Source organism: Falco rusticolus, chromosome 3 (genome assembly GCF_015220075.1).
Source record: "Falco rusticolus isolate bFalRus1 chromosome 3, bFalRus1.pri, whole genome shotgun sequence".
NCBI lineage: Eukaryota > Metazoa > Chordata > Aves > Falconiformes > Falconidae > Falco > Falco rusticolus.
This window is the reverse complement of record NC_051189.1, coordinates 51,128,742-51,156,489: the sequence shown is the minus strand read 5'-3', so window position 1 is coordinate 51,156,489 and position 27,748 is coordinate 51,128,742. Positions and strand designations below refer to the sequence as shown.

Sequence of the window (27,748 nt, the reverse complement as noted above, 5' to 3'; positions counted from 1 at the left end):
TTCCTTAACATAAAAGAGACTGGCACTTTCAATGTGCTGTAAAATACCCATTTGCATTATGCCAACTGTATACAATATCACCAGGTCTTCTGTTTAAAGGGAGGTAGCTTTGCAGGATCTTCATGGGAAACAAAATACCCTTTTGGGCACATTCACACAGTTTCTGTGTTTCTATAAGGAATCTAAAAACCTGCTATATTCTCATTTCAAGTGTACTTTTTCGGTAAAAATCTACCAATTACTGATAGAATAGATTGTATTTCAGTCTAAACCACTAGGAGCAGAATATTCACCAAAAATAAGTCTGCAATCTGCTGTACATGCTGTCCTCCTGTGGTTAAAGATGTTGTCTACCTTGGCATTTTTTGTGAAATCCAGTATTTATATAAATAAAACACAAAGCTGTCATACAGAAGCTTGGTCTAGATACTCATATTACACCAGACTCAGTTATGGAAAAATAAAGCTATTATTTCAGATAATGGGCACACATGCACACCTGCTAAAATGCCAAAATTTATAACCTGGCATTTGTGCATAATACTACTCTCTAGTTTAGGCAAATTAATACTGAAAAGATCTTTCAGTATAAGGCAGTTGTGAGCGCATAAACATAAAAGTGACAATTTTGTTCACAGAGACCCTAAGATCACCTAAGTCCAACCATTAACCCAGCACTGCCAAGGTCACTCCTAAACCACATCCCTAAGCACCACATCTACAGGTCCTATAGATACCTCCAGGAATGGTAACCCAGCCACTTCCCTGGGCAGCCTGTTCCAATGCCTGACCACCCTTTCTGTGAGGAAATTTTTCCTAACATCCAATCTAAACCTCCCCTGGTGCAACTTGAGGCCATTTTCTCTTGTCCTATTGCTTGTTACTTGGGAGAAGATGTATGAACTCTAATACAAAAATGTGAATGAGAAAATATTTTAACTATTACTCAAACTTGGAAAAAAAAAAAGCTCTAAATTTTCCACAGTGATTGGGCATCTGAAGGTGAAGATGAATGCCTACGATACCTCACTGACAGTAACCGAGTATTTCCAGAGGTACCACTAAGCACTTCTTTGCATGTTGGTGCTCCTAACAACATGACACTCACTAGTGCTTTCCTTCATGTCAGTTTTTTCCTTAGGTCCCGTAAGGCTAGTTCATTTCCAAAATGAAATAGTGCAAATACGCCACAACTCATTCATAATAAACTTACTAAGTTCTAACACAATGTGTTAAAATCCCCAACATATTTATAACAGTATGCAATTGCTAAAGAGAGTATTTTCATAGAAAATATCCAAAACACTTTATAAGAGAGGGTACGCATTATCTTCAAATGAGATTTTTTAGTGAGTGTAATGCAGTGAAATGTATGACACAGAACTTTCCTACACTACACAGTTACAAAGAATTCAGAAACCTTTCCACAGAGTATTTTTAAATTTACAGACTGAAGTACAGTACTGCACTCTATTGGACATACTTTTATAATTGTCAGTTAGTACAGAATAGTGAAATATGAAAAACCGGACTGGCATTTTAATGCTTGTAGCACTGCATTTCAGTCTGGGTTTTGATATATTTTGCTCAGTCTTGCAGTCTTGTGATACTCAATTGTAACACCTAGTAAGGAATTCAAAGATATAACTAGAAATGGTTTTTAATTAATGGCAGAAGAGGCTTTCTAAAATGTTCAGTGATCGTCACATCAATTTTTTAACTTTTCAGCTTTAAAGTACATTTAATTGAAACATTGCATGTTGCACCTTGATTATGACAGCACCTAAATATATCCATATATATATTAACATATTCATATTCCTGCCTAAATGTTAAGCAAGCAACACATTCCAATCAACCACCATTCTGCTCCTACTGTTGCTGCTGCGCCTGTATATGGGACCAAGTCCTGCTCCACTTATTTGAGAAAGTGGTTTCAGTGGAGCTAGCAGAAATTTTAAATGACTATGTGAATAAATAAAAAATATGTGAAAAAAGAATACCTGTCTGACCTTATCCACCTAAAACACAAGTATTTTGTCTAAACTAGTCATCTAGGATTCTTTTTTGTTTGATTGGAAAGACAGGTATCTCCAGAAGCTGACTCATGAGACAGCTGGGAATGAATCTCTCTGGATTGGTTTATCTAAGCCCTTCACCAATTACTAAGGGAGTCCAAGTCACCTAATTTCTCAATCAAACTTAGGTAAGATTACCTCTGTCCCAAGTCCCAAATGAATCTGGTATTTCATAGTGACAGAGAAGCCCAGGAATTGTCATGCTGAACTAACTCCTTCTGAGTTAGGTGGAGATTGGATTTGACACTCCAAAAGCAAACAGTTTACTAGCAAAACTCCAGAGGACTAGGAAAAACTGAATCTGATTTAACATTATCTCCTGTTTCCCCTAAACAGATACTGAACTGGCTCCCTGTCCTTAACCTAGTGGCACAAACCAGCTATCAAGTAACGCTGCAGCAGAGGTATAAGAAAAACTGACATATTTACTACTTTTTGTCTGATTTAAAGTTTACAAGTCATCAGGGTCAACATTCCTTTACACCATATATTTTTTCCATAAATTTTTTTTTTTCCCCCTACATCAGAACTTATTGCCATTTTGAAGGGGATTGGTTTTCTTTGAAATGCAATTGAAAAAGTGAAACAAATATCAAAATTGCATTCCTATCTTTACATCTGTCACAGAATGTAGAAGACTAATTACTGTCAGGTTGCTAGGTATTTTTTATTTTTTTAGTTTTAATTCTTTTTCCAAATATCATGCCTTTTTCAAAGTTAACTACTTCACATTTTCCAAGGTTATTGGAAAAAGTATAACTTCTTCTGCCACTCTCTTTTCCAAAATTGCCGATACTTCCAAAAGTTATTTAAAAGCACAAGGTATCTGAGACAAATTTACAAGGTAGTTCTTAAAAGTCATATGAGTAATCACTTAATTGTTTGGGGTGTGTGTCTGTGTAATATTTAATAGTCTTAGGGAAACTGTTTATAGAATATGTTTTTTAAGGATGTGAGACCTAATGGAAAAAATAAAAATTTGTCAGAGAAAGCTTTGCCCTTTTTCAGCCATCAGACTGTTACATAAACTAACCACTGTCAAACAAGGGTAAGATGCTTAGAAAGTGACCAATCAACAGAGCAACAAATCTATTATTATTTGTACATCTTCACGTAACTGCTTTTGTGATAATTTCCTTAACGCTTCCCAGCTCATTAATCAAGATTAAGCATGAGTCCCTGGATCCACAGACCCTCATCTTCCTGAAAGCACTTAAGACCTTTCCAGCCATAACAGGGCTGGAGGACCGAAAAGCCATGTGACTGCATGGCCAGCTGGACTATTCAGCACTCAATTCAGTAAATAATGAAAGCTTCCCCTCTCTAAAGCTAAAACTTAAAAACAGAGGCTAGATGTCTATCCGGAGAAATCTTAACAAGGCAAATTTCAGAAAAGGTACCCCCTTCTGAAAACCAGTCCCCCCAAAAATTTCTCAGTCACAACACAGAAGCACTCGAAGCCTCTAAACGTATTTTAAACACCTTGATCAAGATGTTCAGAGTTGCAAAACCAAATGACAGAAGCAGCAAAAGATAAAGAGCTCAGTTATTTGTTATTGCGGTTGGTGATAGGACAGAAGGGGCTAGGATGAACAACACAGGGATCTGAGGAACTGTCTTCAGGCATAGTGTGACTTTTCTCTGACACATCCAAACTTGCTTTCTGACAATGAAAAACATTTGTGACTAGCCTTTTCTCTCCAATATATAAGAGCACTTTGTTCTTTGATACTATCACTTTGTATTACAGTAGTGCCTAGGAAGGAGGGTTTCCTTTTGCTTAAACAAAAGGAAGAATCACTTTGTGAATGACAGTTTAAAACCTTGCTCTTGCATTAGGATACACACAGAAAAAATGACATAACTGTAAAAAGATACTGTAAGATGCAGTTTCAAACTGAATGCAGTGAGACTGATGATAGGAGATCATGAGGATGGGACAAAGCAGACAGTAGTAAGAAAATGTAATTATTAAGTCAGTTCAAATGCATTTGATTATTTCTAGCATCTAAAATTTTTATGGACTGTAGCTAAATAAATACATACCACATATCCTCAGCAGCTGTCTACTATTTTTTTTTTTCATTGGCAGTTTTCTATAGATACAGGGGCTGGGACAAGTCTAAAGGATGGATTTTAAAATAATGAAACAGGTCATTTGACCATTTCAGAAAGAAAACTCCTCTTGTATAGCATATATAGGTCACAAAACACTTAATGTATATAAAGGAATTCTCATTAATATTAGTCCTTGAGAAAGAGGCAATAATATTTTTTTTTTCTTTTGCGTATGGGCTAATGAAGAAAAAAAGAAAGAATTTATTTAAGAACATTAAGAAGTTCACGAAGTGCTGCAGCATAGCGCAGGTGGAGCACAACCTAGAGATCCCCTCCAAAAGCCAGTGATTTCAGAACTTGACAAACTTCCCTCCCAACGAAAGATTCTGAGCAAGACCATAGAAATTAGTAAAAAAACATTCTCAACAATCTATAAGCAAGAGACAATTGGAGGAGAAAAACAATCTTACAATTAATGAGAAAAACAGTGCCTTGTTGAGGGATGCGCTTGTGTCAGAATGCAAAAGGCACAATTACAAGCTAAACAGTCAAATGGGGAAAGCATTTCCAATGTAGAAAGGGACCTCCTCAAAGGAATATTTGTAAAAAGAAGCTATGCAAGCTGCCTTGGAGTCCACAGACATCTGTCATAAGCAGAAGTGTAATGACTATAACCAATCTCTTAAAAATATTAATACTATGAAACACATTAATTAACAATATGAACACTCATGAGACTGAGCCTGTCCCATTGCCTCAGAGCTAGAACTGGCCTGTTATATAGCAAGGATTGTTGTCTGGACTACAGATGGCAAATAATTGACAGAAACAGGCTTCAGGCATGCTTTTTCATCTTTACCATGCAGTCTTACACTTATTTAACTTAGCGTGTACATTTTCTTTTCACTTCACAATATGATGCTGAACAGCTGAAGTGTTCCACACAGTCTGAACTGTCATATGCCATATATAAGATTATTCTCTTTTTCTCTTGCAAGTAGATGCTCAAAATGTAGCATTCTGAAGCTGAACAAAATGAAAAATTTGTGTTTAATAAGTCTACAGCAAAAGACATCTCCCGTGGAGATTATTATCTGACATCCTATTTAATATAACAACGGTAGCACTGTTGCTCCTGAGGAGATCATTATCCCGTTTTGCTGTATCTGAGGGTACTACGTTATGCAAATCAACACCAACATGTCCCTTCATGAGTGTTTTGAACAAATCCTATTATCCAGACAAAGTGATTCTTTTCCACTGTCAAAACAGTAAGTACATACAAAACAATCATACAGTCAAGCGTCTCTGTCCATGGTAGCATTTTTAAAGGCTGCCTATTACCAGGAGATGTTGATACGGTAATTTAAAAACCAGAAAATAATTAAAAACAACAAATGGATACATATTACATTTCCGAATTATTTAAGACATAAACATGAACAACCACTTATTTTCTTAGGAAGTTAATGGGAGCTCCTCCAAAGCCTTTGCATAGTCTTTGGCTTGTGTTCCTACCTGTGAACAGGAAAGCAGGAGATTTCCTTTCAGGCCCAAGAGGGCTGAAATCTTTGGCATGAGCTCCAGTGCTTTGTCACTTCCGTTCATAGGCAGCAAAGTCAATATTTTAAAGGGTAATTTTTTTTGTTTAAAAATAAATAAAGCCCATCATAAACTGTATAAAAACAGGGAATATTTCTGAACTATAAAGACTGCCTATTTGATTCATGTTCCTGGTAATCTTTGCTCCTTTTCTCCTCCCAGGAATAAATTTGCTCCTGCAACCTTTATTCGTATGAAAGTAACATTTGCAAATGTGCACTGAAGTCAAGCCAAGCTAGCTCTTATGGGTCAGACTGTAAGCCCCTTATTCCTACCGCAAAACAGTTGTGCAAGTCTTTCAGATGACAAAAAATGAGCCAGTTTACATAACTGCTCATCAGTGTGAATAATGACAGTAATGAGGCCATAAATTGGAACAGTGAGGAGACTTGCTAGCATTAGCTAATTTTGTAAGTATATTCAATTGAAAGTACAGCAAAATAAAAATATTTTGCATTGTGAAAGCTGAACTTGATGTTGCTGAATTATTTTCAGCCAGAATGAGTAGATGCAATTTGATGCTACTTAGTGTATCGTAGAAAATATTTTCTTTCTGTTTTTCCTTCTTTTATTTTGGAAGGCTGCAATCTGACACGTACACCACCAGTCAGTCTTTGGCACTTTTATCTGTACAGATGTCCTTTATTCTACCTGTCTCTCTTCATCTGTGTTTCCATTGTTCAGAAACAGTGTTATCCCAATGTTTCAAATAATAAAATCATGCAGAAGATTAGAATCACAAACACATACATTTATTTTCTGTCTTTGCCTTTCATGTTATGCAGTAACAGTCTTACCCTACAAATAAACCTGATACTTTGTTCTTAAAACTGTCAGTTAACATCTTAAGCAACATAGAGAAATCATAAGCATTCTGCAAAGACTGCAGGAAGAGAAAGAGAGAAAGAGAGAATCAGTAAAATTCAATCATCTCCAGTAATTTTTAAATGTAACTAATGGGTTTGCAGATGATTCATTAAAAAAAATGATATGTTTAATCACTAAATGATAACTATTTGTAATGATGAGGTGATTTTATTGTCATCTAAAGGCCAGAGAGATAGCTAAAGCACATCAACCTTAAGATGTGTAGCTATTTAGTTTCTTCCAAATTTTCTGGGGTTTGGAAGTACAAAAGAAGATTTATTATTAGCCCACTCTTGTGCTACTAAGTAATATATTAATGTCTGAAAACACTGACAGTTGAATACCATCATAATTTTCATGGGTTTTGGTTAAATAACAATTACTAAAGCATTTGGATGCTCAAACTGTAAGCTCGGTATCTGTGTTTTTAAACCATTTAACGTGTTTTGCACACCTATATATCAATTGGAAGATATCAAAGGAGTAACTTCTACTGATAACTGGTAGGCTATAATGTACAAGAAAAAACCCCAAAGCTAAAACCATTGCCAGTGCAGTGTTACTACACTGGGTATTTTCCTGGGTATAGCACTTCTCTAGCAGGATCTAATTTTTACAAAGCTCACAGAAATCCAGTTACCAGAGGCATTTTAAAGAAAAATCCATCTTACTGCAAGACTTTTCAAGACTTACAGCAAGGCAAAAATCTCTAACTGTAACCTACAGTAGGAAATAAGTCACTATATATGTGATCATCTGGTTTCCCTCCTTATGCCTTGCTTTGTTCTTCTTTTTCTATACATCCATACTAGCTCATCTTGTGAACTCTGATGTCTCAAAGCATTTTTAAACCAGTGAACGAAGGGAGTAAGTTCAGGAAGAATGAAGGCGGGGAAAAGAAACCTCTGACCTGGTATTACCAAAAAAAAATAAACAAACAAAAAAAAGACACTAAGATGAAAACAAAATAGTGCCATGGATTTACGTATGGGGTTTTGATGGAAACTAGGGCTGGGTTTTAAATCAAAACTCACCATCTCAAAACCACTTCTTTTCATCCGCCTGCAGGACTTGAGGTAAGTACGTATGCGTTTTCTGGCACGCTCTTGATACTCAGGGAATTGTCGCCTGCATGAGTCAATGATAGCCTGGATCTTTTCTTTGGGCTGCTTAGAGATTGGGACCATTCGGTCCAAGTTTTCATCTACAAACAGCCTGACAAACATCTGTTGGCAAGAGGGAGACAGAGGAGATGGGTTTGGAGGGCGGATCTCTTCTCTTCCTAGCTTCCTGTCTTGATTACTGATAGGAAGACATTTTTTCTATCCACTGAAGAGCTTTGTAATGGGAAGCCAGAAATATTAAGCAAACAGTTCTTTAAAGTGTTATTTTCTGGGGGCCGATTAAAAAAATAGACAAGAAAAGAATAGTCTATAGGACACAGAACTTGTGAGATAAACCAGAACAGACTGTGAAAACAAGCACTGCTTAAGTTTCATTATTAACAATAAGCTGTGATTGCTAATCGTTTTGTAGAACTGATGCTCACTTTTTCGTTTGAACAATTGCTTGTGTTTTCATGCATAATTACATACATTGGGAAAGCAATAGAGAACAGCTGACCACCAGAATGGTCTTCTGATAAACTAGCTACAGCCCCTTTCCATTCAATGGGTGAACATGCACATACACACATCCACATACACACACACGGGCGCACATGCACACATACAAAACAAAGCTTTGTTTTCCTCACTGGTAAAGATGGCACTCTGCCTTAAAATTCTAAATAAAACACAGTAAATCTGTTTTCTGTTGGCAAGAGTTCAATGTGCATTAAAATAATAATTGAAACAAAAATCCTGCAAATTAAATTAATGTGCCTTTAATATTGTCAAACTTACCCATAAATAACAATGTAAAGGAATAGCAGAAGTAAACAAGACAAGTGCAAGAGGACTTACGTTAAAAGCTTTCAGTCGCTCAGCTTCTACCCCATCTGACTCATTAACCTTCTCAGGATCTTCCTGTTCATCATGGTCATCCTCATCCTCATCTCCTCGATTCAGAGACAGATCTTCAGCACCTCTGCCTACACTCTCATTCTTGCCAGAGTCATAGCTTGAATAGCTATGTGCAGGGGACTGAAAATAGACAAAAAGAATATGTTTGTAAAAATTCAGCATGGAAATAAGGTCTACTCATAAATATGCTTTATAAATATTTAAATAATTCCATGATTTCTTTTTATTCTTTATTATTAACATAAAGTGCTTATAATTCTTGTAAGAGCAATTCCCAATAACATTCATTTCAGTACTTTAAAAAACGTGACCGGCTGCAAATTCAGTAAATCAATTAACAAATGAATTACCTATGATGATTACAGTTAACATGAGATCTTTGCTATACAACCTTGTTTAAGTACTACCTGCAGAAGTATCTTACAAATACCAACTGCCTTGTATTGGACAAGATGTAAAGAAGGGGCAGTTAATTTGCACAAAACTGTGAAGGATTAAGAATTACACATTTAAGGCAAAGAGAATTTAAGTAGGAAACACTGATATTGATCCAATCGATATGAATTATTATCAAGAGCTGCAATAATTTATTCAAAACATGGAGATGATTATGTTCTGGTTTCACCTGCAAAACACCAGAAAGGATTAGAAATGTGTAGGTTTGTTACGTGTGTAGATTTTGAATGCTCTTCTGAGAATCATGTAGTAAAACCATTTTCTCTTTGCATATCAGCATTCAGAACTTCCCCCTGAGCAGAAATTCAGATTGCTGGATGAAACAGATGACCATCTCATTAAAGCATACACATTTGTATGACCAAAAACTTTTCAATTACCAAAAGTCAATACTTTGCTTTCCCCTGAAATATCAAGACTTCAGTTACCTGTTTCCTCTGCATGCACTTCAAACTGCAGACCACAAAAAGATACTAGTAAGAAGCCCTCTACAACTTAACACTTAAAGATCAAAGCTTTCCCTGAGTCACACAACAGTATCAGAAAGTATCTTCACCAGAACCATCAGGTTCATGTTTATATAATTCAGAGCACAATTTTACTTCTAGAATATTTAAATCCTGTAATATTTAAATATTTTTCTCTCTTACTTCAAAGTAAGTTAATACTGTAGTCTATTAACATCAGAGTCCTAAATCAAGTGCTACATGAGGAACTTCACATACACACTTTTTCAGGTGCCTTCTGCCTCAATGTCACCAAAAGTCAGGAGCATAATGCCTCAAACAAAAATATATTTCAAATACTGAAAATCACATGCCTTCATCTACATCTTCAGCTTCTTAAAAACGTCTTTATTTCAGGGTGTTTTCACCAACAACAAATGTAGCTGGGCACTGAGGTTGGAGGGAAAGGCCAACAAAACCATTCATCTTTAAGGTATACTTGCTTAATATTCTTACTCCCACCTTCCTTTTTTCTTTCCCTGTTTTTACTACCATCTTATGTTGGCCCTGTAGTACACCACTGGAGTCACTCCCATACATTTCCTTGCCTTGACTTAACAGCACTCATACCCCAAGCCTTCCTTTTTTTATCTATCCTCCCTAGACTATATACTGACAGTACAAATCCCCTGGGGTTCCACTTTTTAATCCCTAGTGCTCCTAACATCAGATCTTGCAGCCTCTCTCGTCCCCTTCCTTGAGTCTCTTCAGTGTTGAGACCACTCTCCATTCCCTCGACCATTACTGCAGATGTAGGGAGAATGAAAAAACACTGAAAGAAAACAGAAGAGCCATCCTCTGGATACAAACACCTTCAACAAGTAGCGAGCTCACCATCACCTCTTCCCTTCCTACAGCCTATGACTGCACAGTTATGAGGCAAGAAATTATTGAGGGTTCAGCATGAGATAGACATGAGATAGCATGGGAAGGTAAGACCTGGGAAAGCAGTAAAAAAGACCTGTTCCTTTTCTTGACATACTGGTATTTTGTTCTGTGAAGATGATGAATATCTACATTGCTGCCCATTCAGGCAACTCCTCCCTGTAGGAGGTGTTGAATCCACTGAATTATCAGACTTCAGTAGAATATGGTTCCATCCTGATAGGAGATGATGTCTATAACATAAGTGTCTAGCATATATAAGCAACCGTGTTTAACCTGGCCAATGGCTACAAGAAGGCCAGCAGCTATAGCGTAAGCAAGCTGTTATGAAGGGAAAAAAAAAAAAAAAAAAAGAATGATATTCCTTGATCCTGAAGAAATTCCCAGAAGAAATGTTTTGAAAAAGATGGTTACAATTGGTAGACTTACTGTAATTGTGTCCAAGTGCTGTGCAGTGGAAGCTCTGACTTATACCGCAAGACTTGTTCTTTTGTACTTTGTTTCCCCTTGTGCTACAGCATGCAGAGGGCTTCTAGATAATTAAAAAGCTATTCCATGTGCTACGTGCCACATAAAGCTGTAGAAGCTACTGCCCTGAAGAACCCTACCGTCTGAAACCCTTATTCTGCAAACACTTGATTTCACATGAGTCATTTTCATCAGACTAAATCCAATTAGACTACTCCTGTGCATAAACTTAAACAGATGCAAAACTGATTTCAGTATGTACATATGTTTGGGCTGGATGCCAAGATCATAAATTATGCACCAGGACTGAGATTTGCTTTTGAGAAGGAAAGAAATTCAGGCCAAAATGGATTAGCTATGTCTCTCAAAAATGCAATAGTTGTGGGCTTTTTTAAAGAAAGTGTCGCATAAGGAGCCTTTTCCAATGACTTCTCCAAAATATTTATTTCAATAACAACTTTAGGATCTTAAATGAACCGTGGAGAATAACATACTCTGAGAAAGTTGCATGGCAGGAATCCATATTGATTCATCATGGATATGAAGACTGTGTACAGTACCAGGAAAAAAAAGATGGGGGTTTTCCTAGCTCTTGTCAACAAACTGAGGGAAAAGGTTACAAAAGCTCAGATAAGAATAAATTTTCTACTTTTTTTATTTCTAGAAAGATGAATATTGAGTCAGAGAAGGAACAGACTGTTTCACTTGTGTTGACTCTGCTGTTGTGTGAAAGCTGATAAGCATTTTCTTCTGGTACTCTACTAAGCAGCTGCAGCGCTAAACAAATATGGAGGAGGACAGCAGAGGACAATTTTTCCTCAGTACACATTCTCCAATTTTAGGTCTTGCTCTGTCATTTCAAAAGGCTGCTTTGCCAGACAGGAACCTGCTCATTGATTCCTGTACACCCCTTGACACGCCTGTTTTTATGGTCCTGCAGTGAGATAGGTCAGAGAAACGATGGTGGTTAAAACGTTTTGGGGTTTTTCTTGGGGTTGCTTTTATTTTCTTCTGCCAACCTGTTTAAGATCAGGATCAGTTCTTGGCTCCAATTCACTACATGAAAGCACAAACCTTGGTGCTGACAGGAGACTGTAAGCATGGAAGGAGTAGAGGGAGCATACACATCTCTGTTGACAGCAATGCAAGATTAAAGCAATCATGGAGCGGAAGAATTCGTAGACACAAGATGTTTCACAGGCGAAACCTTTGTGCTTAACAACGTGGGTTGGAAAAGAAAGTGGCAGCAACGTAAAATAAAAAATCATTCAAGAACAAATGAGGCCAAGGCTAAGGACACGAGTATTGCCTCCCCCAAACATTTAGATGATTATAAAGTCATCTTAAAAATACTGAGATGTTGATGATATCTTCTGACCATTTTGTCCTTGCCTTTTTCTGAAGGTACTGAGTTCATTATTTTAATCTCTTCCTTGCAATAATAAATATTAGACACTTCTGCTTTATAAAAATAAAAGTAAAGGTCCTTGCCTAACAACCTGCTTTCAGGAGCTTGTGACATGAAATATCAACATCTTCCAATACATTCCAAGCCAGCAACAAAAGTGACCTGAAGTAAAGTAAGTGTCAAATCATACAATAAAAGATCTGGGAGGACATCACAGTGTCATCTAGTTCATTTTGCTGCCACAGAACAAGGTCAGAAGGTCATTCCTGACCACTGTTTGTCTGGTTGTTATCTTAAGACTTTCAGTGACAAAAATGCCATGCATCCCCCAAACAATATGCATCAGTGTTTCACTGTCTTCAGAATTACTAAAATATTCATAACACCCCTCACTGACTTTCATAAACAGTGATAAGACTATTTCTTTTTTACCTGTCTACCACATACCACAATGCAGGACAGGTGTACCTGGAGAAGAGAGCATCTCTTCCCTTTTTACAAGAATCTTTCAGACATTTGAAGACTGCTATCATGTTCCCTCCCCTCAGTCTTCTCTTACAAATAAATTTATTCATGCTATGGAACTCATTCTTACTAGTCCGCCTGTTCTTTATTTGGTCTGAAACTTTCTCAAACAGCAACTCCAAAAACTGCAGAGTGTATACCATTTGAGGCCTTTCTATGGAGGACATATTAATTTATTGTTTGACTGATTCCTAACATGCTTACAGCAGAAAAAGCTTATCACTGTATTTTCAAGATAAAAAAATACCCCATACATGCTAAAGGAAGTAATGCAGAAACCCCATAGCTGCCAACAGAAGTCATGCTGTTATTCTGTGAGAAATAAAGCAGAAGTGATCCAGAACATTAATAAACATAAATTCTACTATAGTGCCCCAATGCCTGGTAGGCTCAGACACTGGTGTATGGCCATCAGACATGGTTTGGAGGATGATGCCATGTGAACTCACTGAAGGAGGCTTCTCCCAGTAACTGATAGCGAAAGACTCTTGGCTATCTTGGTGAGTGTACAACGAAGGTTCTTGATTACTAGAACAAAAGTTATTCAGTGTCAGAAAGTTAATTACTGAGGCTGGTTATTTGTAATGACCAAAAATAGGAAAAATAATGGCTTTGTGATTTTTTTAAAAATGCCTAAAGGGGACAAAGCCTCTGAAGGAAGCACAGCAGATTATTTTTTTTTAAATGAAGCTTCATTTTTCACATTTACATTACATTTTACATTTACATACAGTTGGATAGTGTGTAATTCTTTCAGTTGTTACATTAGACACCTGCAAACCACAGCATCCTGTGAGCTGAAAAGATCTGGAGATTTGAAGTGCTGACAAGACAGTAGTAGTATGGAAAACATAATGCATGGAAGGGAAAGGAATTGTGAGGTAGGCAGAGATGAAAACACTCTACTGGCTATACATGGTTTCTGTTCTAGAAATCTTCCTCCACAAGAGTTACTAAATAGAATTTTTTAATGAGTAAATAAAAAAATAATCTGACATTGACAGAGTTCTGCTCATCCCCTCAGTTGTACCTCCAACCCTTTCTTCCTTATCTTTCTACATCTCAGTCTTTCCCCTGTACCACTACATACACAAAAGACTACAATTTCCACAGTTACTCTTGCAGATTACATGTCCTTTTGCACATATTTTCCCATTGTGCTATTGTGTATATTTTTTATAGAAGTCATTCCTATGATTCAGAAAGTGATTAGAATATTCTTATGACACCAGGTTTGAGTGCTTCAAAGACTTTTTTTTCCAGATTGTCAATTAAATCAGAACTCGATCTGAATTTTTTATTTCACATGTACATTTTCAACTGATTCTACATATGACAAGGTTTTTGAAAGAAGTGTGACACACTGGATTTCAGTGAACTGACTGTGAGTAAGAAGCATGCATTTATTTGACATAAAAACAAAATTAAAAGGCTAAGCCTGTAAGGTGAAGGGAAAAATTATGTCCTATATCTTCTCCGTAAAATTATATTTGAAATCAATATTTGAATTTTTTTCAAATTTGAAATGCAAAATATTTGAAATCAATATTGGATTCTTAGTGTTCCACTTCCTTTCCTGCAAAAACTATGTATTTTCCATATTGCATGGAACTGGCCTACAGGAGGGAGTGGGGTGGTTTTTTACATTAAATCTATAACATATGTAATATAAATAACACATAAAGAAAACATAAAATACATTTGCCATATGTGCCCTTTTGGTATTAAATGAGGTTAAGCTATGAATTCAAACGTTCCTATCTTTTCCTTTCAATTCAAACCGTAAAGCAGGAGGCGTAACTTCAAAACCAAGGTTCAGCTATTATTCTAAGCAATCCTCTTTCAGTTTTTATAGACAGAGGTCCAGCTCTCTATTATTTTTCATTAATATGCCATTTTTTCCACAATACCTCTTAAATCCTATACCTTTCTCTCCTCCAGATTTTACTGTTATTATAATTTTTACACAGCCCCCTTAAATGTTCAGACTACCACGTGTATGGAACCTTACTGCCCATCATTTTTTTCTCATTATGTAAAAGACTCTGAAGCCTCAAACACAAATCCAGCTTCTCACCATTTATTTCAAGATCCAGTTAACTTCATTTTTATAAACTTGTCACGTATTTGCTCATCTTACCCATATCTTTGCATCTGACTATGACCAGTTTACTCTTCTTGTTACACCACAGTTGGCCTTTCCAGCTCCTTCATAAAATGTCTCCCTTGTTAATTGGAAGGCGTCATTGTGTATAATTCTGCTATTTGGAGCATGAGGCTAGCAGCATTTTTACCGGAAGAGTGGAGACCTGAAATCTAGGGTTTCATAGGTATGACTCTTATAGAGTGTTACCTAACATGTAAAGTGTTGTGGATTGTATAAGACATTTTAAAAATTTGTATTATGCTGAAATACTAAAAGATGTTTTGTTTGCTTTGTGTTAACAACGTGAGCTCCAGGAAGACAACTGTTCAGTTATTTACAATAGCAACTAAGAAATAAAAAGATTTTTCTCCTGAATTATCTTTGACATGGTCTTTTCTCCAGAGGCATTTTTTTTACAGTAGCCACTGAGAGAACAGTGATTGTTCCTGAGACTACCTACTTATTCTTTCTCAGTAATTAGCCAGTCTATTATCTGTTTGCTTATAATATTCAACAGAAGCATATTTATTAGCAGTAAGTAGAAGTAAACTGTAAATTACCCAGACACTTTCATTCCAGCAGGATTTATCTGGATAGACAGACATTTGGATAATTGAAAGATAAGAAATAATTGAAGGAACCCCTGAAACACAGATCTTCTTGTGATATATTTTTTCCTTTTAGCTAAAATATAGTCTACCCTAGGTCTATCCCCATTGGTATTGACTGACATTATTGAAATATATCACTTTGCCCTAACAGAAATAGCCTCAGAAATAAAGTAGAGAGTGAAAACAGAGAGGCAGCTAAGAATTCTCAGTCAAGTAGAAGAATGAAGTGTATTTAGAGGTGATAGTTAAGTGAGCTTCTTTCTAATTCACCCACAACCAAACTCTTATTACCTGATTCAAGAAGGCTCCTGCTCCTTGCCCATTCATTCTGGAGGAGCAGAATTCTTGCAGGATCAGATTAAGCATGTCCAAACCTCCCTAGCCCACCAGTGTTGAGAGTATCAGGGCAGAGCCAATTTAACAGAGCAGGACACTCGCCTACCTCTCACAGCGTTTATTTTACAAAGTTGTTTTATTAATGACAGAATTCCTGTCACTGATGTAGGAATACAGGTATTTTCAACCAAATACTATAAAAAGCTAGTTATATAACCTCCAGTAAGTGGTCATGTTGCAAAACGTGGCTGCTGTGGTTTTGGCAAAAATACAGAGTCCCTTGTGGGATTTGAAAAGTCAAATCTAAATGGTGACAGACTTAAATAAAAGCCTCAATTATTTTTGGCATCATAAATCACTATTTTGAAAGTTTAGAAGGATCTGTCAGAGTTTCTGTGAATTTGAGAAACAGAGTCTGCCACATAGAAAAGCTCCATCACAAAATTCGGGATTTCTGCAAACCGCAAGCCAATAGAGGATTTAAACTTTTCCTTTAGTACACCCCAAATCAAACCAGAAGATCTTATTTAAAATGTTATACTCTTGTAAAAGCCTACCTTACAAAAAACCCAAAACAAACAACAACAAAAAAACCACCTCAAAATACAACACCAAAAAAACCACCTACCTTTTTATCAAAGGTAAGGAAACTTCATCAGCAGTCTCTGTGAAGCCAAGAGTGTGGGAGGGTCCCATGTAGTTCTTGTGCTTTTGGTTAAATGCATCAATCAAAAACTTCTATTGGAAAACTACCATTTCTAATTTTTGGTGAAATTTTGACCTTTTGCCAAGAACCTTTAGTTTCCACTCAGATTCCACAGCCTTCCATTTGTCAAGGTTTTTTCATTTTCTCTTTTGTTTTTTAAATGAAATAGCGATAGTTTATATGGGGAGTAGGGAACGTTTTTCTTATGAAATATACTTCAGCGACTACTGAGGTTCCCATTACAGGCAGGTAGTGACCATTTTTGACCACCAATTCTCTGGTCATTTGTTAAACAACTGGCTGGTAAGACTACTAGAAACTATTTTGCAAAAACACTGGGCTATTCATTTCTTCTCATTCTATTCAAATTGAGAATGAAACCTCTAATGTAGGCAGCACATTTAGGAAGTAACTAAGATGGAGAAGACCTATATAAACCTGAATATCACAATGACAATCACAATGCAAGCCTTAAGGCTCTCACTCCTCTCTTTGCAGCCTGTCTTCATCTAAGTGACAGAAGAGTAAGACATAGCTGAGCAAGTCTACAGGAATATAACAAACAGCCAAGTTTCACAGGCACTCTCCTGCAAGGTAGCAGCAGCAGCCCTGAAAAAACCCATAATCCTTGACAAAATTCAATCTATCCTTTTAAAGCCCATTTACTAGCCAACAGTTATATCCCTACTGTTACAAAATATCCCAAATGGCTGCTATCTTTCAAATCAAAAATAGTAACTGAATATTACAGCTGCAGTCACAGCCTCTGAAGTCTGACTTAGGTACAACATTATTGTCAGCAAAAGCAGGAACTGAGATACAGGAGTGCAATAATTTCTGGGGTAGTAGTTTAAATGTCCTAAGCTCAATGTTTTATTTCTAGGATTTTAATTTCTTAGTAGTATCTGCATGCAGAAAAATAATGCTATTGTAAATACAGATAGAGCAGGCCTCCACATCAACATAGCATCATCAAATACTCTATTTTAATCTTGAGCACGTTGCTGCTGGAAAACCTAAATAGAAGAATGCCCTTCCTCACTTTAACAATAAGGAATATGTAGAGGAATGAAGCTGGGTTAATTAGCATTGATAATATACAGCTGTGGGCTGGCTTCAGGGGTGGCGGGTTGGCTGATGTAGATAAGGTGCAGCTGTGGCTGGTTCTGCTAAGTGGTTGGGCAGCCAAGGAAGAAACAGAGAGAGCACGTGCCTTGCGTGAGGAGAGACTACGAGAAGGCAGCAGAGGGACTGGCATGAAGGGTATGTTGGTATGTGGTGGTGAAAGACCTTGTTGCAGCTGGCTAGTTTGGAGAGTGCTGCGACAGGAATACAAACCACATGCAGTTCACTGGTTTAGTTATGGGTCCTTTGTCAAACATCTACAATGAACTAGAAAACTGCCATAATCTGTTCTTTCTTTCCCTCGTTTGTTATTCCTTCTGTTCATGCCTGTTGGTTCAGTTTAAACCATCTTTTCCAAGATGCTTTCTCCTAAAACCTTTCATTCTTTTCTTTCTCTTTGAACTCATTAAGCTTTTAGTTCTTATTGCTTCATTCTCCTCTTGCATTTTTCTCTTGACTCTCATACGATTTCCTTCCATCTTCCTCCCTGAATTTCTCTTTGCTTCCTCTTGCCATCAATTTAAGCTGTGACACCAAGAGGGTTCATTAAACTGTTCTCTTCTTCAATTACAAACATGAAACATAAGGCTATTTTCTCAAGTCTCAAAGCATTAATCTGCTCTGGGAAATTACGTGCTTATTTGTGAACAACATCCCTTGAATCTATGACTGTCAGCTACAGTTAAAGCCCTTGCTAAGAGAACTACAACCACAAAGATTCTAAAGACTTTGTACCTGCCCCCTTACTCCACCAGCTTTTTATTCCTCTTGCTCTAAACCATGACAGTTTTCGACTTCTCCATAGCAGCTCGGGTGTATGCAAGCTTTTCCTGTGTGCAAAGCAGTGTTCCCAAGGAACAAACACATCTGCAGGGGAAAGAGTTCAAGTTATATCAGGAAGTCAGGAGATTATTTTTTTTTTTTTTGGACACTTACTTTCACCCTGCTCCCCTATCTCTGTGCATCCCAGAAAAGCTGGAGACGGAAGCTATGTAAAAGGCTTCCAGGTTGTACAAAGTTTCAAAAGATATTTCCAGAGAGTAACAGCAGAGACAGATGTAGGGATAATAATACATCACTACTGCAAGGTTTGTGTCACAAGAGCAGCACCAAATGAGAGGAACATTTGTTTTAACTAGGTAATGGAAAAGAAAGAAATGAAGATGAAGAATGCCTCTGTCCCATTCTTGCCAGGACTTTGGCAAGAATGCTATCTGAGGTCCAGGAACTAAGTTACTCCCTTACAAAGTTTGCCAAAGGCTACACAGCAGCTGGACTTAATCACATAGTTATATGCTAAGCTGTGAACCTTTATTTTCTAACAAGGAAGGAGGAGAAGCATTTTTTTTATCCTAACTCATATGAGTAAGAGCAACACAAGACAGAACAAAAGTGGGAAATAATGAAGAACTAAAAACTATGATCAGGACAACAGAGGAATAGGGTTTAACAACAGACCTTTCTTGGTATGCTCTTTGTGAATCTATCCTAAGTCCTTCACTGGGCTGATTTTCTCTTCCTACTTCGTTCCTACAGCATGGCATTTCAGAGGTTCTCCCACATTTCTCCTTTCAAGTCTGAGCATAGCAGAAGTACACGTGTTTGGAAAGAAAATTAAAATTCAGTTAGTGGAAGCAACAGAGAAGGGATCTCCAACTCACCTGTCTCCATTGTTGGAGACAAATTTAGGCTCTCCCTCCTTCAGTTTGTGTTCTCAGTCACTACAATCATATGTCAGAATAGGTGAGAGGAGACAGTCCTGTCACTCTTCTGATTATGAGAGTCTCACTGATCATTTACATCTTCAGAAGTACAGATTAGATGAAAAAAAGATAGTAATGGTAATGCACTGAGAGACAGGCTCATGCAAAAAAACAAAGCTAATTGATTAATGACATGCATGTAACCCAAAATAATCTGTTCAGTACTGAAAAGCCATTTACAACTGATCCCAGTAACAGTATGACATATTAAAAACTGATTTCTTTGGGAGAAAGCTAGGAATGCAACAAGGGCACAACAGCAATTAGTTGCTTATGCAAGAGAGGAGCAAATTACTTACAGAAAAGTATAGGGCACAACTACAAAATGAAGGACTAGCTTGTTCTTGCTTTTCCTTTCTGCCTTTTGCCTCTATCTGCTTATAGTAGCAACCTTGTTTTTTCTTTGCTGAGCTTTATAAAACATCTGTGGAGGTAAATCAGCTGGATTGCATTAGCAGCTAGGTCTGGAAGACAGAAACTAATTGTCTTAATTATTGCTTAAGAACCAAGTGGGGAGATTTAGGACTCAAGACCAATCAAAGGGGACAGATGAAGACAGGACTTCTCAACTGGGGAGGGGGCTAGTTCATAGTTTGCAATAGTCTGACACGGGAATAGCTGAGATGTTTGTAGCTGATGCTGACAGAATAGATTACTAATTAGTTCCCTACTTATCTGGCACAAATAAATCCTTAGAGTGATTTGTAAGAAATGATGTAGTTTGACCTTTTTTGTTTAGTGAAGGAGAAATAAAGCATTTATTGTATGAGTAAGCCAGATGTATCGCTTAAGGTTAGCACATGACAGCAACCATTAAAAAATTGCAGGAGAATTTCTCATAAAGGCAATCTCTAGCCATCAGTCCTCCAGACCAATGAATCCTTAGGATTAATACAAAAAGAGCACCAAGAAAGGAACAACAAAAGAATATTTCAGTCCTAAAGAAATGTTGACTGTGCTTCTGCTAAAGACACGGCCTGACATTTTGGGGGTGGGGGATGGAGGACAGTAATATGAAATGCGTTAAACATGATTCCCAAAATAAAAGGCAAATCCTGATCAAACTATTCAAGGACCCAATTCTAGCAAACAAGTTCTTCCTCAGATGAATCAGAGAGATCACAGTAGCTTTCTAAATCCCTACCAATATCATTAAGTATGTCTAGTGTAGCATAGCTTTCATGGTACCATCCTGAAGAAATCAGAAACTCTCATTATAATCCATAAATTTACCTGCTCAAGGTGGTACAGTGCTTTCTAACTTGTACAAACATAACAGTTGGACTTGATGATCTTAAAGGTCTTTTCCAACTCAAATGGTTCTATGATTCTATATATTTGATGCAGAATTGAGCTGAAAGTTTTGGGTGGCCTGGTTATAAACGAACCCTGGCATTTTATATGCAGCCTGTTAAACTCTTAGGCTTGTGAGAAGAGAATCATCCTGCTTTCTCCAGGACAGCGTGGCATAGTGTAAGCTCCCAGAACAGCTACTGTTTGGAAAAGAAATTGCACTTCCAAACTTGATTCTGTGCTCCAGTACTCTCTGTGATTTCTTGTAGTTACATAATCCTTGTTTACTGCAAAATGTTTCTGTCACATTGGTACTCAGAGCTCAGTCAGAGGGAACCATAAGCAGTCAAGCAGCACAGATGTTTCCAAGATGATCTAACAGACCTAGTTTGTAAAAGCTCAAACTCATTTACAACAAACAGTATTTTTAGCTTCTATTAGAGGAGATATTTTGAGTTGTAAATTCTAGAGACCACTTTGTTACATGCGTTCACTTTAGCTTACTAAATTAGTGCACAAGGCTCAGCTCTTATCACCATCTAGCAATGGAGAACTCTCCTAGACAAGTAGAAAATCCTATTTGGCAAAACTCCACTTCCTCCAAAGAACCACATCCAAACCACATTGTTGCAGAGGACGAGTTCTGGGAGGAAAACCAGCTAGAAGTGTACCGGAAAAATGGAATAAATCAGAGCAGGCAGTGCATTTTCTCATATTGATACCACAACGCAATGCCTGACTATGCAGCAGTGAACAGCTATAAAAACTGCTTTGTAACTTGCTCCAACCCAAATGATTTAGTCTTCCCCCTGCACCCCAAAACTCAGGTTGATCCTATATTAAGTCAGTCATGAAGAGAACTAACTGAAAAGTTCAGATCCAGATCTGAACTGGCCTAAAGCTTTAAAAGTTTGGTTCTGTTTGTATTTGCTTTCTTACATTATATGACTCCTACTTTATCCTTAGCTTCCATAGATTAAATTGAAAGAATAAAGAGGAAAACAAAATAGAATATATTTTTAAAAATAAAAATAAGTCATCCATATGTCTATTTTGAGAAAGTGTCCCCCCTCCCAGGGCGAAGCTGCCTACACAGTGTGCTCACCCTTTCTCCTCTTTCACAGAGCTCTACCTGAGTTCAAGACATGCACTGCTGTGATCCACAGGCTGAGATTCTTTTGCAGTATGAATGAGGAATATAACTCTCATCTGCTGTATTTTACTAAACACAAATACAGAATGTGAGAGACAGAAGAGTTTTCTGTAAACAACCCCATCATTGCCACTGGAAGTGGCATTGACTCTGGTCTGTTGCATGGCCAGGCCACAGGTCAGAAAAACAGTAATGAGGAAATATTTTAAAAAACTGAAAGGCAAGGATAAGTTTAGCAACATTCCCCTTTCCCAGTGAGTAACCAGATTTAATGAACCAAAGCAGAATGACTGCTTTTGCACATGCACTGTCTGCATGGACTTTCCCTTAGTCTGCCAGACCTGCTGCGTGCATCCAGCACCATTAGCATCATCCCTGCAGCTCTCTGAACTTTCCTGCATGGAACTTGCTTTCTGCCTAGTGAGCTGCATCAGAGACAGCTCAGAGCTGATTACATAGAGCAGAAGGTCATGTGGGGTCGAAAACGCACCCATATACCTGAAGCTGGTTTAGCTGCCAGGATTTGCACTATGATCTATGTACCAAGTTTTTATCCCAAGATCTTTACTGGTTCCTTATGATCAATTAAGTCAACAGTGTCTGTGCTAAGAGTCAGGATACAGTCTAAATTCTGTGGATTCAAAGACAGCTGCACAAAACAAACTCATTTGCTCTTCATGTCTTACTGATTTTTGCACACATGAGTTTTTGTGATCTAGATAGACACTGGACATTAGGAGCCATGAGCCTCTAAATCTAAGATTTCTCAATGAAACTGTGATTCAGTTCACCAGAAGGAATTTGTAGGGGGTCTGAAAAGGCTGCAGTGTATTTATTTTGTAGCTAAGAGTTTACAGGCATATTTTCTAAAACACAAACAATAACTTTATGACTCAGAAAATGGTCCCTAAATAGAAGGTTTCCTGAAACACATGTGTACTAGTGCTATTTTTAAAGATATATACACCACCAAGTTTTGCAATGCCAGAATTTATAAAATGAGCAATATTTACTTGTCTGTAAGGCAACATCTGTAACACTACTTTGTATATTTTGCTTTCTGTTACAACTTGGTAAATTACCTGTCAATCTTACAGTCAACAAAATAAATACAACAGAATTTCCTTTTATAGACCCTGGGCCTACAACCCCTAAAGTAGGGCTCTATTTGAACACAAGGATGACACGTGACATAGGACACTAACAGGTTTGTTTTCCACTATTAAAAAGTAACACCATGCAGACAATGAAAGTACGTAGAAATCAATTTGCTTTCACAAATCTGACCTTTTCAGTCTTGTCAAGAAATTCTGCAACTCCAGTACAACTTTTTTTTAAATGAATGTGATGATATGGGTTCAAGCTATTCAATTTTTCTATGCAGTGCTTTCAACAGTGCCATAAGCAACAAAGTACAGGCATGCGACTCACTCTGGCATTCACAGCTCATGTCTACGAGTCCTATAAAGAAGTAGCTTTAATATGTGCTCAGTGATTCCTATTAAAAAATATCCAGTATATTATACTTCAATAGTGTATATTAAATATATCTTCAAAAAGTAGATCTGAAGAAACCTAACTTATGTTCTAGATCCCCAAGCCCTCACCATCATGCCTTCTCCATTTCACTCCACAACACTTCCACTTCTTACAGGGCAAGAGCTGAGGGGCTTCTTGAGGGCTGTGAAAGTACTTACTGCCCAGGCAGCTTCCACCTCTCAAAATTAAAGGCCCTCATGAAGACCATAACCTGGGCCTTTCCACCTGAATCAAATGCAGATTTTCACAGAACTTGTAGCAACCCAATATTGTGAAGATTCCTGCCCTATCAAATTAGATTGAAACTGGCCAATACTTTCAAAGGTTAGGCAGGGACAGACAAACTCACAGAGCATAAAACACTTCCTTAGGAAACAAAATCAAGACGATGATCAGCACCACAACAAAGATCTTTTGACACTGATAGAATAACCTGCACCATGGAGATAGAAAACCAGTATTTTTTTCTGGATAAAACACTTCTTGAAACGAAGATTTTAAAAAGCATTTCTTACCTTGGACATGAGTAAAACAGGAACAGTCTGACATAAAATCTCTAAATAACACTACATCTAAATGCATTTTTATGGGAAGTCATACTTAAGACCTAACAAATATGTTGCAAATTCTTGCTCTAGGTAGAATGAATTTCAAAGTGGTGTGTGGGAGGTATCCATAAGAGAATGATCCCATATTTATTAGCCACTTCCATAGCACTTTGAGCATGCAGTATTATTTTTCTGGGTATATGTACAAGTATGAATATGTTCTATGGTATTATGATGTAGTTCACAACACTGAATAAGGTAGGGATATATTTATTTATTTAATATATTTTAACCTCACAGCTTAACTGAAGGCAAGAAATATAAAGTAATGGTCATAGAAAATCTGTTGAAGGCATGAAATAGCTTTCATGAAAATCATTTGGTAAGATGATGTTCTTAAAAAGATTCAACTTTCCAAGTAGCTACTTTTATTTAACAAACCTGTGAGAGGTTAACTAATGTATGAAGCAACGTATTTGTGCACAGCCGCGTTCCTTTTAAAGCACTGCCCTCCAAGGCCCTGCTCTTAAGATGTTATGTGTGACAGACATCGAATAGCTTTTAATTGCTAATACATTCTGCACATTATGTTTAATCAAGGTTCCACGTGAGTTTTAGGACAATCCTAGCTTTCTTTAAAACCACAAACACCCAAATTTATAAGCTGAGAGCAAAAATTTCTACCATTTATCATTCAGCCTTTCAAAAGTCAGGGAAAAAGATAGACAACTACTCTCCTTTACAGTGTTATCAGTGTGAGAAAACTACAGAAGAGCTTACAACCTTTTTGCCAGACAACTCCCTTTTAATTACCTCAGACTTGTTGCATTGCAAAGGAATTCCCTGCAAGCCATCCCTCAGACAAACTCCAGAGGGAGGATGAATGAAGCTAGTTTTTCTTCAGCCTTCCTCTTCATGATGATTTGCCAAATATGGGATTACAAAAAATACCACTACAGTCTGGCAGGTCTACTCTCACCTTGCAAGGAAGATGGCTCAAAATCATCCAGTTGCAAGACTCTAAAGACCCAGAGAAGCTCCTGTTTCAAACCTTCACTACTCTACTCCAAAGGTTTCTCGTTGAAAACTAACCACAAGGAATTATTTCCTTTACCACCACTCCCAAAGCATTTTCTAATATTCATGCTAGTACCTTAAATAAGCAAATAATCCTTATTTATCATCTTGTTAAAATTAAGACACAAATACAGTGTAAGTACACACACACCATGGAAGGTGTTGAAGTGTTGGAAAACTCTTCTCAAGAGGAATTACTATATCACTTAGTTTTGCTTTGTGGACTACACTTACTATTTCCAAGGCCAGTATTTCAGTAGCTGTTTTATAAAAAGCTTTGAAATAAATCTGAAGCCTATTTATCTTCTCCTTTTTTCTGTCCTTTGTGTGCAAATAAATCAGCCTCCAACCTGGCACTTCTTGAGTAATGTTTCTACAACATATTTTTTTAATGATTTTTTGATCCTAAAAAAACCCAGCACTGGTCAGTCCTAATGACCACAGGTTTGGTACATCTCTGAAAATCTACAGGTGACAGGCAGATCATAGGACCAGATTAAGGCTTTGCTGCCTTATGCTTTACAGAGCTCAGGTTTCACAGGCTTTAAATAACCGGAGCTATGGAAACACTCTTTATGCCTTAACTTTGCACACCAAAAATGGTTTACCTTCGTTACTGTTTCACTTGATCTGATCACTGAAAACTGCATTGCCCTCAATTAACTAATTCAAGGTAAGAACATGTGGGGTGTTTTTTTCTGGAAGGATGAAAAGCTTTAGGGTAGGATTAGTGAAGCCCATTAATTTTTGAAATTAAGTGCTGTCCTTTTGCTTTCCCGTATCTTGGATTCTACAGTTCCACCAAAGACAGAATTAAACTTCTCTATTTTATAAGATAGCTGGCTGTAGCCTGAACACAGCCCATGGAAATTTGCCCTTGCAGAGTTAATACAAGTCCTGCTATTTGAAGTTGGAACGGACCTTGAAGCTAACATTTCATATTTTATCACTGCCACTTTAAACCCTCTTACATTAATCCATACCCTCGTCAGGACCTTGAGTGCACCGTCGGGCCTTATTTTTTCTGGCCACATCTCCTGGCTAACTCCATCTCTGTGCTCCTTTCCAGGAGTCCCACTGAAGCCGAGCTATGCCTTGGGCAGGAGGGACCACTGGTGTCCCAGGCTGCTCCAGGTTTGCTGCACAAAGTGCTGCACAAAGTGCACTTAGTGCACTTTCTGCACTAAGATGGGACATGTCCACCCCTCTTGCTTGTCTGCTAGTCATTGGGTTTTCAGTGGGACCTGCTACTGCCAGCAGCCCTACCCTGCAGGCTATGGAGTGCTGTGGGGCTATGTCTGCATCAGAAAGGGCACTGCCTTGGGTCATGGCCACCTTCAGCTCCCTGATTGCCTTCCCTTATGGAGAAGCCTTGATCTTGCTGGTCTCTGACAATGCTGATGATGAAATATGCCCTAAGTACTGACATGCCATTTCAGAAATAGTTCCCTTCAATGCCCTGCTGCTAGTCTTGCTTTTGAACTGCTGCACATAAGATCATTTCCTTCCTTGTTCTCTACTTAGAAAAACTTCTGGAACAGCTTCTTTAAAAGTACCATATAAAAGCATTGTTGCATCCAATCTAGTCCCATATTCAACAAAACCTACAGCAAATCTACTCTGTGCAAATGCTACTAATTTCATATTGCATGCTATTTGCTAAATTAAGCATTCATAACATTATACTGGTTTATCCACATTTTCAGAATTTTTTGTCCTTTTGATTCTTTATTACAGCTAAAGGAATGACCTGAAATGTGTGCTGCCAAGATCAGGTAAGGAATATCTTTTCTTGCCAATCTCACCACTTGGTCTTGTCAATAATTTTTCTTTCTGAGCCTTTTTTGTTGAACTGAACAATGGCAAGAAAAGGGCACTGAACTAAGGCCACGTAACATAAAACTCAAGACTGTGAACCGGGTTTTGAATGGCCAGTTCTTCTGACTCCTCTGTTGGTTTTTGCCTTTATAGATTGTAGCAGAGGCAACAGCAGAAACTTAGGCTTCTGGCAGAAGTGTAAGAAGAGATATTGAGTCATGAGATCACCTGCTGGGATAATCCTGTATGAAGAGGAGATCACCATACAGAGTGGATCCACTTCTAGATTATTCTCCTAATCAGTAATTATGTAGCAGATGACAACACAGCTGAGTTGGATTAACTTGTAAGGCTGATTGAGAAAGAGATCCCAACACAGGAGACAGGAAGTAATAATACAAAAAGTCACTTATGTCAATTTGGACAAACAGGGAGATGAAGTGAGGGCCTCAAATGGCTGCATGGCAGTGGAAATTTCATGTCCTGGTGATTTCAAAGAAGAAGGAAGGAAGAGGGACGCTACTGCACACCCAGCCTCTGACCTGCAGCAGGACTTTGCAAAGCACTGCAAGAGATGGAGCACTTGCAGAGGTTCGGCTTTGCCCTCAGCTCTGTATATTCCTTGCTACTAAAAGTAAAAAAGCTCTTAATTTTAAAATCTTTTTGTTTTCTATGTTACATGTTTCAGTTAACACTAGCCCAAAAACCAGTGAATAGTAAACATAGTGTCCAATTGCTGTAACACCAATAAGTGGT

General features: G+C 37.6%; 1 protein-coding gene across 4 annotated transcripts in view; it reads right to left on the bottom strand.

Moving 5' to 3' along the window:
• Positions 1 to 27,748, bottom strand: part of NOL4 (nucleolar protein 4) — a 201,349-nt gene that overhangs the window by 42,573 nt on the left and 131,028 nt on the right. For 3 of the 4 annotated variants that reach the window (XM_037381296.1, XM_037381297.1, XM_037381299.1), the window contains exons 7-8: positions 8,570 to 8,749; positions 7,640 to 7,831 (exon numbers count right to left, since the gene is read on the bottom strand). In XM_037381296.1, the coding sequence (XP_037237193.1) occupies positions 7,640 to 7,831; positions 8,570 to 8,749 (372 nt within the window). The remainder of the gene's footprint in view (positions 1 to 7,639; positions 7,832 to 8,569; positions 8,750 to 27,748) is intronic. The other variant, XM_037381298.1, reaches the window with a different exon arrangement.